Source organism: Oncorhynchus mykiss, chromosome 9 (assembly GCF_013265735.2).
Source record: "Oncorhynchus mykiss isolate Arlee chromosome 9, USDA_OmykA_1.1, whole genome shotgun sequence".
NCBI lineage: Eukaryota > Metazoa > Chordata > Actinopteri > Salmoniformes > Salmonidae > Oncorhynchus > Oncorhynchus mykiss.
The window spans coordinates 72,356,280-72,368,188 of NC_048573.1; the positions used below are offsets into that span (position 1 = coordinate 72,356,280).

General features: G+C 40.7%; 1 protein-coding gene across 1 annotated transcript in view; it reads left to right on the forward strand.

Moving 5' to 3' along the window:
• Window positions 1-11,563, forward strand: part of dnase1l1l (deoxyribonuclease I-like 1-like) — a 29,225-nt gene extending 17,662 nt beyond the window's left edge. The window contains exons 6-9 of the mRNA XM_036988944.1: window positions 10,472-10,584; window positions 10,723-10,880; window positions 11,024-11,120; window positions 11,234-11,563. Of these exons, the coding sequence (XP_036844839.1) occupies window positions 10,472-10,584; window positions 10,723-10,880; window positions 11,024-11,120; window positions 11,234-11,314 (449 nt within the window). The 3' untranslated portion in view covers window positions 11,315-11,563. The remainder of the gene's footprint in view (window positions 1-10,471; window positions 10,585-10,722; window positions 10,881-11,023; window positions 11,121-11,233) is intronic.
• The last annotated feature ends 346 nt before the right edge of the window (window positions 11,564-11,909 follow it).

The following is an 11,909-nucleotide window of genomic DNA, read 5'->3' on the forward strand; positions in this document are numbered from 1 at the left end:
AAGTAGTGTCATTCAGAAAAAATCATCGTTTTTAAACGCTGCGTAATTTTTTAAAATTAAAAAAGTCGACGATAAACTTTCACAAAACACTTCGAAATCCTTTTGTAATCCAACTTTAGGTATTAGTAAACGTTTATAATCTATCAAAACGATTACAGGGCGATGTCTCTTCAATAGGTCCTCACTTCAAAAACAATGCAATCTGATCTCTCCTTGAACTGCATCCGGGTGAAGAATGGAAAACTTGGGGTCAGACAGATGGATTTTCCAACAATTAATTCGATTGAAAATTAGTACAATGGCGCCATCGTGCGGAATTTGTATGAAGTGCAGGCAAATTTCCATTAAATTCTGTTGTCCTTTAACAACTGGTGGAAGTGACTTATGGAAATTATTTTTTGCTTTCAGAGAGCAGTTTTTCTTGCGTTTTTCAATGAAACACACGCTCTGTTATAGTCACAGCCGTGATTTAACCAGTTTTATAAACTTCAGAGTGTTTTCTATCCACACATACTAATCATATGCATATACTATATTCCTGGCATGAGTAGCAGGACGCTGAAAAGTTGCGCGATTTTTAACAGAATTTTCAAAAAAGGGGGGGGTAGATCTAAAGTAGACCTAGCCCCACCCACATCCGTTCCACATGTCGAATGTGGTTGCAGGCGAAGGAAAAACAAATAAGTGCTACCAAATATAACAATATGCATTTTTATAAAATATTCTAATAAAGTGTGTAAATACGATGTATTAAACACGTATGTAAAACCACAATGAGGACATAGACCTACCGAGCAAGTTTTAATTAATCATTGGGTACGAAAAACATCAGGGTAATCTTAAATAGAGGCAACATTCATGTTCAAATTCACAACATAACATACATAGGCATTTCAGCATTAAGTCCTTTAGGAAATAATGTCTGGAGGGTGAAAATCCCAAAACATTCTCTTTTACTCAAGAGTGTTATTAATATCACCTCGCCTGTCTGATATCTTAACTTTCTCAATGCCACAAAATCTAAAGGTGGAAATGTCATGCTTCAGGTCATTCAAATGTACTGCGACTGGATAATCCCTGTCGTTTCTCCTGATTGAACTTTTATCTTCACTAATTCTCTGTGTGAGCGAACGAGAGGTTTTACCTACATAGCACATCCCACATGGACATTTAATAATGTAAATAACATGGGTGGTGGAACACGTAATAACGTCATTTATTTGTAAGCGTTTTCCTGTATGTGGGTGGCAGACATATTCACACTTCGTCATATTGTTGCACTGTGCGCATCCTCTGCGTTTAAAGCTACCATTTGGAAGAGGGCGTAAAAGAGCCTGATACCATCAAGAGCAGTGTGCGGTTTCTTTTTTCCTTCATCTTATTCTACTGTTACCATGCACCTGCAAAAAAAGATTGCTCAGATGTGCGAGTGCCATTTGAATTTTAAAAATGAATTCAAAAAAATAAGATGAATTCAAAAGGCAATAATAAGTATTTTTTGGTTTAATTTGTAGGCTATTTAATTCTAAGTAAGTCACAGCCTATATGCGCAATGTATAGACTATAATTATAACGAAATGTTGCTTAAATGCTGCGTGCTTTATGTCCCTACCAGCCAATTATGTCGCGCTCGCAAATACTTCACAATGTATTTATTTGTAGACTATAGCCTTGAACTAATTGAAATAATATAGCCTAAATAATTCATTTCCGTTCCTTCTTAGGCTCCCTGTCTGGCTCCTGACCTATCTAGAGTGTTTATTTAATGTATCCTTTATTTAACTAGGCAAGCCAGTTAAGAACACATTCGTATTTACAATGACGGCCTACCAGAAGTTAATTGGCATCCTGCGGGGACGGGGGCTGGGATTAAAAATGAAAAATCAAATAAAAATATAGGACAAAACACACATCACGATAAGAGAGACAACACAACACTACATAAAGAGAGACTTGCATGGCAGCAACATATGACAACACAGCATGTTAGCAACACAACATGACAACAACACGGTAGCAGCACAACATGGTAGCAGCACAAAACATGGCACAGACAACAGCACAAAGAGTAAGAAGGTAGAGACAACAATACATCACGCGAAGCAACCACAACTGTCAGTAAGAGTGTCCATGAGTGAGTCACAGAATGAAGAGATGGAGATAAAACTGTACAGTTTGAGTGTTTGTTGCAGCTTGTTCCCGTCGCTAGCTGCAGCGAACTGAAAAGAGCCGAATGTTACTGGTAGAACGGGTGTTTGTTTATATGCTGTTTACAATGACATGTAGCATATTTGAAATGGTGTACGCTTCATACATTCACCTTTTCATGTTTATTCAAATAATTTTAATTCAAATCCATATGGTTTAGTTTCAATACTTAAATACCAAATGGTAGATCCAGGTAGTCACAAAAATAGATGGGTTTTGGTTAAATTGCGATTTTTAATTAATGGAGCGAAATTGTAACGGGATTTTTTTTTTAGTATGGAGCAGTTTTTAACAGAGCCGTAGTAAAGGACATGGAGCGGTGCGCGTGAGTGATGAGCTGTATTTCCAACCACTCAACTCCGCTGAGCTGCCAGCGAGAGAGACAAAGTTTTGAGGATATTTTTCAATTAAAGTAAAGAACAGTAATGTTATGAGTAAAGTAGGAGGCCCAGGTTTCAATAGGCGTTAAGATATTGTTTCATGAATGTGTCTATATTGGGCTCCCGAATGGCGCAGCGGTCTAAGGCACTGCATCTCAGTGCTAGAGGCGTCACTACAGACCTTGGTTTGATCCCGGGTATTACAACCGGCTGTGATCGATCGGGAGTCCCATAGAGCAGCGCACAATTGGCCCAGCATCGTCAGGGGAGGGTTTAGCTGGGGTAGGCCTTCATTGTAAATAAGAATTTGTTCTTAACTGACTTGCCTAGTTAAATAAAAAACATATATATTTGGCCTGGTGAAGCAGTTTTATGCGCTGACTGAATGAAAGCTGATAATTACTGTATGAGTTTTTACTCCTTCTACTTCACCAGCTGTCACCTGCAGCTCTATGGTGAGAAACATCTCAGTTCCAGGGGGGGGGGGGGGGGACCCTATACTATCCTGGAGCTTGAGTACAGGTCATTACAAGGCTGCTTCCCACCATTCTACGACAGCTGCTGGGGGCTGACACTGGCGGGCTGACGCTGTCGTAGTCCGTGTTGGGGTCAAACGACATTAGGAGGGCTAGCTCGGAACTGCTGAAAATTGATTTTAAAGAACTGATTCTAGGTCTGAAAGATATATTTTTTAAAGCGGCCAATTATTGCAGGCCCGATAACATTGCTGTGCCGCTGCTGTGAAATACTCATCAAGCTACTGGCATTAGTAAGTCTACTGTAGCGTTGTTGGCCTCTATAAATAACACCTTCTGGAAACAAAACGTGGTCTACAGAAATGATGGAGTCCATCCAAGTCATCTTGACTCCTGGACCCTGTCCGCGCATTTCAAGGCTGCGTTGAGACAATGACTTACCAGTGAACCAAAACCCTGCTGAGATGATCCCTACCATTGTGTTGCTGAGTTGTCATAGTGCTGCTATGGGTCGTTGGCAATAATGTAAGCAACCTAATTTATGTCCCCTCTTAACTCCCCTGAATACCTCTGTTAATCCTACAGATATTGTATGCAGTAATCTTGCGCCTATGAACCTGAGTTATACTGTTAGCAATGAGGCAGTGGGCCCTATTAGGAGGTCCACTGTGTGCAGCTCACCCTGCACTATCAGCTCAAACAACAATAACACTGTCATATCTACCTCTGATAAGTCTCCCTGTAAAGCGATTAAAAACAATCAAGAATCACAGAAAAGTGCACACTTATTTAACTAGGCAAGTCAGTTAAAGAACAAATTCTTATTTACAATGACGGTCTACCGGGGAACAGCCTTGTTCAGGGGCAACACGACAGCTTTTTACCTTGTCAGCTCGGGGATTCAATCCATCAACCTTTCAGTCACTGACCCAATGCTCTAACCATTAGGCTACCTGCTGCCCCAAAATTAACATATACATTAACATATGTAGCCTAATAAAAAAAGGTTCATGAATTCAATAACTTGCTAGTAACATATAACATTCATATACGGACTATCTCTTAAACTCTTAGATAATACAGTACATTTGATGATACAGTGGTAGCAAAACATGATTTCAACATCTTCAGGTGAGACAGGAATGCCAATGGTGGAGGTGTTGCCATTTATGTTCAGTGTCATATTCCTGTCAAGTTTAGAGAGGATCTCATGTCAAATGCTGTTGAAGTAATATGGTAACAGGTTCACCTGCCTCACCTAAAGCCCATTTTTGTAGGAGGCTGCTATAGACCACCAAGTGCTAACAGTCAGTATCTGGATAATAAACTCAGCAAAAAAATAAACGTCCTCTCACTGTCAACTGCGTTTATTTCGGCAAACTTAGCATGTGTAAATATTTGTATGAACATAACAATATTCAACAACTGAGACATAAACTGAACAAGTTCCACAGACATGTGATTAACAGAAATGGAATAATGTGTCCCTGAACAAAAGGGGGGTCAAAATCCAAAGTAACAGTCAGTATCTGGTGTGGCCACCAGCTGCATTAAGTACTGCAGTGCATCTCCTCCTCATGGACTGAAACAGATTTGCCAGTTCTTGCTGTAAGATGTTACCCCACTCTTCCACCAAGGCACCTGCAAGTTCTCAGACATTTCTGTGGGGAATGGCCATAGCCCTCACCCTCCGATCCAACAGGTCCCAGACGTGCTCAATGGGATTGAGATCGGGCTCTTCGCTGGCCATGGCATAACAGACATTCCTTTCTTGCAGGAAATCACGCACAGAAAGAGCAGTATGGCTGGTGGCATTGTCATGCTGGAGGGTCATGTCAGGATGAGCCTGCAGGAAGGATACCACATGACGGAGGAGGATGTCTTCCCTGTAACGCACAGCATTGAGATTGCCTGCAATGACAACAAGCTCAGTCCAATGATGCTGTGACACACCGCCCCAGACCATGACGGACCTTCCACCTCCAAATCGATCCCGCTCCAGACTACAGGCCTTGGTGTAAAGCTCATTCCTTCGACGATAAACGCGAATCCGACCATCATCCCTGGTGAGACAAATCCGCGACTCGTCAGTGAAGAGCACTTTTTGTGAGCCCTGTCTGGTCCAGCGACGGTGGGTTTGTGCCCATAGGCGACATTGTTGGTGAGGACCTGCCTACAAGCCCTCAGTCCAGCCTCTCTCAGCCTATTGCGGACAGTCTGAGCACTGCATGTTCATTAATTGTTTATGGTTCATTGAACAAGCATGGGAAACAGTGTTTAAACCCTTTACAATGAAGATCTGTGAAGTTATTTTGATTTTTACGAATTATCTTTGAAAGACAGGGTCCTGAAAAAGGGCTGTTTCTTTTTTTTCTGAGTTTGTGTGAAATGCTTGATAATTTATGTGACATCAACAGAGAGGTATATTTTCTGAGTGACCTGAATATTGACTGGCTTTCATCAAGCTGCCCACTCAAAACAAAGCTTCAAACTGTAACCAGTAACCTGTAACCTAGTTCAGGTTATCAGTCAACCTACCAGGATATTTACAAACAGCACAGGAATGAAATCATCAACATGTATTGATCACATCTTTACTAATGCTGCAGAAAGGTGTTCTAAAGCCGTATCCAGATCCATCGGATGTAGTGATCACAATACAGAAACCACATCTACGGATAACCATAGTTCTAAGGGCTGGGCCTTATATAGTGTATAAGAGGTCATACAATATGTTTTGTAGTGATTCCTATGTTAAAGATCTGTGGTGTATAATGAGGAGCAACCAGACGCTGAACTAACGCTAAACATTCACCCATTAAGAAAAGGACTGTAAAAACGGTTAAATCTCTGAGGATGAATGAGGAATTGAAAAATGGTATGGTTGAGAGGGATGAGGCAAAAGGAATGGCAAATAAGTCTGGCTGCACAGCCGTTTGGCAAACGTACTGTAAATTGAGAAAATCATGTGACTAAACCCAACAACAACAAGAATAAAACTGTACTATAAAACAAGATACATGATATAAAGAATGATGGTAAAAAGCTTTGGAGCACCTTAAATGAAACTTTGGGCAAAAAGGCAAACTCGGCTCCATCATTCATTGAATCAGATGGCTCATTTGTCACAAAACCCACTGATATTGCCAACTACTTTATTTATTTTTTTCATTGGCAAGATTAGCAAATTTAGACATGGCATCACAGCACATAACATGACAGCCACAAATTCTGAACCTTCATATCTAAGCATTACTCACCAAATTATGGGGGAAAAAACGTAATTTTGCAATTCGTGAAGTGAGTGTGTAAGATGTGAAAAAATGGTTGTCTATCAACAATGACAAGCCACCTGGGTCTGACAACTTGGATGAAAAATTACTGAGGATGATAGTGGATGATATTGAGGATGATAGTGGATGATATTGAGGATGATAGTGGACGATATTGAGGATGATAGTGGATGATATTGAGGATGATAGTGGATGATATTGAGGATGATAGTGGACGATAGTGAATGATATTGAGGATGATAGTGGATGATATTGAGGATGATAGTGGATGATATTGAGGATGATAGTGGATGATATTGAGGATGATAGTGGATGATATTGAGGATGATAGTGGATGACAGTGGACGATATTGAGGATGATAGTGGATGAAATTGAGGATGATAGCAGATAATATTGCCACTCCTATTAGCCATCTCTTCAATCTAAGCCTACTAGAAAGTGTGTACCCTCAGGCCTGGAGGGAAGTAAAAGTCATTCCACTACCCAAGAATAGAAAAGCACACTTTACTGGCTCAAACAGCCGATCAATCTAACACGACTCAGGATAAGACCCAGATGCAGACACAGGAAGCAGACCGTTTGAATCTCAGATGTTTATTACAAAACGGGGGACAGGCAAACAGCAGGTCAAGGGTCAGTAATCCAAGGCAGAGTCAATATGGGACAGAACGGCCTGCAGGCTCAGGGCAGAACTGGGACGACTAGAAAACAGAAACTAGAGATACTGGAAAACGGGAAAACACGCTGGTAAGACTTGACAAGATGAACTGGCAACAAACCAACAGAAAAGGCAGGTATAAGTACACAGGGGATAATGGAGGAAGGTGGGAGAAACCTGGTGGTGGGTGGAGACAAGCACAAGACAGGTGAAACAGATCAGGGTGTGACACAATCAGCCTGTTACCAACCCTTGGCAAACTTTTGGGCAAAATGGTGTTTGACCAGATATTTCACAGTAAACAAATTAACAACAGGTTTTCAGCATGCTAATAGGGAAGGAGAGAAATTTGAGAGAAATTGATAATAAAAATATTGTGGGAGCTGTTTTGTTAGATTTCAGTGCAGCTTTTGACATTATTGATTATAATCTGCTGCTGGAAAAACTGATGTGTCATGGCTTTACATCCCCTGCTATACTGTGGATTGAGAGTTACCTGTCTAACAGAACACAGAGGGTGTTCTTTAATGGAAGCCTCGCCAACATAATCCAAGTAGAGTCAGGCATACCCCAGGGCAGCTGTTTAGGCCCCTTTTACTTTTTTTCAGTCTTTACTAATGACATGCCACTGGCTCTGAGTTAAGTGTCTATGTATGTTTTTTAGCCTTTATGCATGCTTTTTTAGCATTTTCTTAATGCTGATGACTCAACACTAAACACGTCAGCTACCACAGCAAGTGAAATCACTGCAACACTTAACAAAGAGCTGCAGTCAGATTCAGAATGGGTGGCAAGAAATAAGTCAGTCCTCAATATTTCAAAAACTTAAAGCATTGTATTTGGGACAAATGATTCACTAAACCCTAAATCTTGTAATGAATAATGTGGAAATTGAGGCAGTTGAGGTCAACTGTCATGGTCAAAACCTATTGATGCAACAGTAGCTAAGCTGGGGTCTTTCCATAATAAAGCACTGTTTTGTCACACCTGGACTACTGTTCAGTCGTGTGGTCAGGTGCCACAAAGAGGGACTTAGGAAAATTACAATTGGCCCTGAACATGGCAGCACAGCGGGCCCTTAAAATATACAGAGAGAGCTAACATTAATAACATGCATGTCAATCTCTTCTGGCTCAAAGTAGAGGAGGGATTGACTTCATCACTACTTGTATTTGTTAGAGGTATTGACATGTTGAATGCACCGAGCTGTCTGTTTAGACTATTAGCACAAAGCTCAGACACCCATGCATACCCCACAAGACATGCCACCAAAGGTCTCTTCCAAGTCCAGAACAGACTATGGGAGGCACACAGTACTACATAGAGACATGACTACATGTAACTCTATTCCACATCAAATAACTTGTGCAAGCAGTAAAATTCGATTTTTTTTAAAAAACTGATAAAAAATCTGCAGACTGTGAAGAGACACACACACACATGATAACATACGCACTATACAACATGTACACATGCATTTTGTGTTGTAGATATGTAGTAGTAGAGTAGGAACACACTTAATGTGTTGCGAAATCGGTTGTGAAATGTAATGTAATGGGGATCCATAATATATACAAATACAAATATTCTGCTGGTCTTGGGAGGAAATGATAAGTCCTCACTGTCCGAGACCGAGTCAAGACTGAGTAAAAATGTATCCGACACCGAGACAAGACATTGACACTCAACATGTGGTCTCGAGACCAGACTCGACAACACTGTCAGAAATACAGTGCCTTGCGAAAGTATTTGGCCCCCTTGAACTTTGCGACCTTTTGCCACATTTTAGGCTTCAAACATAAAGATATAAAACTGTATTTTTTTGTGAAGAATCAACAACAAGTGGGACACAATCATGAAGTGGAACGACATTTATTGGATATTTCAAACTTTTTTAACAAATCAAAAACTGAAAAATTGGGCGTGCAAAATTATTCAGCCCCCTTAAGTTAATACTTTGTAGCGCCACCTTTTGCTGTGATTACAGCTGTAAGTCGCTTGGGGTATGTCTCTCTCAGTTTTGAACATCGAGAGACTGACATTTTTTCCCATTGCTCCTTGCAAAACAGCTCGAGCTCAGTGAGGTTGGATGGAGAGCATTTGTGAACAGCAGTTTTCAGTTCTTTCCACAGGTTCTCGATTGGATTCAGGTCTGGACTTTGACTTGGCCATTCTAACACCTGGATATGTTTATTTTTGAACCATTCCATTGTAGATTTTGCTTTATGTTTTGGATCATTGTCTTGTTGGAAGACAAATCTCCGTCCCAGTCTCAGGTCTTTTGCAGACTCCATCAGGTTTTCTTCCAGAATGGTCCTGTATTTGGCTCCATCCATCTTCCCATCAATTTTAACCATCTTCCCTGTCCCTGCTGAAGAAAAGCAGGCCCAAACCATGATGCTGTTACCACCATGTTTGACAGTGGGGATGGTGTGTTCAGCTGTGTTGCTTTTACGCCAAACATAACGTTTTGCATTGTTGCCAAAAAGTTCAATTTTGGTTTCATCTGACCAGTGCACCTTCTTCCACATGTTTGGTGTGTCTCCCAGGTGGCTTGTGGCAAACTTTAAACAACACTTTTTATGGATATCTTTAAGAAATGGCTTTCTTACCACTCTTCCATGAAGGCCAGATTTGTGCAATATACGACTGATTGTTGTCCTATGGACAGAGTCTCCCACCTCAGCTGTAGATCTCTGCAGTTCATCCAGAGTGATCATGGGCCTCTTGGCTGCATCTCTGATCAGTCTTCTCCTTGTATGAGCTGAAAGTTTAGAGGGACGGCCAGGTCTTGGTAGATTTGCAGTGGTCTGATACTCCTTCCATTTCAATATTATCGCTTGCACAGTGCTCCTTGGGATGTTTAAAACTTGGGAAATCTTTTTTGTATCCAAATCCGGCTTTAAACTTCTTCACAACAGTATCTCGGACCTGCCTGGTGTGTTCCTTGTTCTTCATGATGCTCTCTGCGCTTTTAACGGACCTCTGAGACTATCACAGTGCAGGTGCATTTATACAGAGACTTGATTACACACAGGTGGATTGTATTTATCATCATTAGTCATTTAGGTCAACATTGGATCATTCAGAGATCCTCACTGAACTTCTGGAGAGAGTTTGCTGCACTGAAAGTAAAGGGGCTGAATAATTTTGCACGCCCAATTTTTCAGTTTTTGATTTGTTAAAAAAGTTTGAAATATCCAATAAATGTCGTTCCACTTCATGATTGTGTCCCACTTGTTGTTGATTCTTCACAAAAAAATACAGTTTTATATCTTTATGTTTGAAGCCTGAAATGTGGCAAAAGGTCGCAAAGTTCAAGGGGGCCGAAAACTTTCGCAAGGCACTGTAGATCTGGGACAAAGGGATCTGGGACAAGGCTAAGATACTCCTATCAAACTCCCAAAATGATAAATGATATAAGAGGAATTTCTTTTAAATCTGTCCTTCTGCAGTGGTGAAGGATTTTGTCTTGGTGGGCCAACACACCTGTCCCAAAACGGCAATGAAAGAGATCGATGAACTCTACACTGTTTTCAATGGGATCTGCAAGAAGTGGAAGACTGAGGTTAGTTGGTTTAAATCATTGATATCAGATAACATTTACTAGAAGCTCCCCATATTTCTAGCATCTTATTCCTTCCTCTTTCTCTTGATAATAACTAACTATTTTGTGTTTATTTGTTTGATACTGGTCATCCTCTAGAATGTGGTGATCTTAGGGGACCTGAACGCAGCCTGCAGCTACATCACCATCAAGGGCTTTAGAGCTGTGCGTTTGAGAAGCGACCCCAAGTTCCGCTGGCTGATTGGAGATGAACAGGATACAACCGTTCGGCAGAAGACACACTGCGCTTACGACAGGTCAGCGACCCATACCACAGAATCATTGTAGAAGACTTGGATGTGTGCTGGTACATGTGTTCTGTATGTTTATCTGTGGGTGAAGCTTCTTCTTGCTGTAATCATGATATGTCTCTTCTCTCTCTCTATACGTCATACTCCAGGATAGTTATTCATGGCAGAGAGATGATCTCTGGGATAGTTCCAGATTCAGCTAAACCCTTCAATTTTAAAGAGGAGTTCCACCTTACTGAAGAAGAGGTAACTTAACTTCTCAGACATTTTAAATCAGTTGATATGTATAATATGAGTTTAAATGAACCTGTATTCTTTTTTGATTGACCGATTTTGATTATGTGTTTGTTTACATTTAGGCCTTGGAAGTCAGCGACCACTTCCCAGTAGAAGTTGACCTGAAGCCCATGCATCGTTATCTCCTGCGCCACGAACTTTAGACCCCACTGCACCATCAACATTACCAACAACCATTGCAATCATGTTTTTACTCCCAATTATTTCAGTTGTATTTATTTATTTCAATTTATTTTAGGTACTTAAATTAAATTATGTTTAGAGTTTAGAAGAAAAATTTGAGTGATTTTTGTTGGAATTTATACTGTACCAAACTGTATATACTATTAAGGAAAATAAACAAACTGTGTCTTTGTCTGCACAGAGACTAATAAACTTAATATATTGGATATTTAAATATTGTGATGTAGAATTAATTCTACTTTGGATTAATCCCTAACTCAGACTAACATAAGGAAATCAGTCAATTTAAATAAATGTATTAGGCCCGTATCTATGGATTTCACATGACTGCAGGGGCGCAGCCGTGGGTGGGCCTGGGAGGGCATAGGCCCACCCACTGGGGAGCCAGGCCCAGCCAATCAGAATGAGTTTTTCCCCACAAAAGGGCTTTATTACAGACAGAAATACTCCTCGGTTTCATCAGCTGTCCTGGTGGCTGGTCTCAGAAGATCCCGCATGTAAAGAAGCCGGATGTGGAGGTCCTGGGCTGGTTTATGGTAGAGAAATGAACATTCA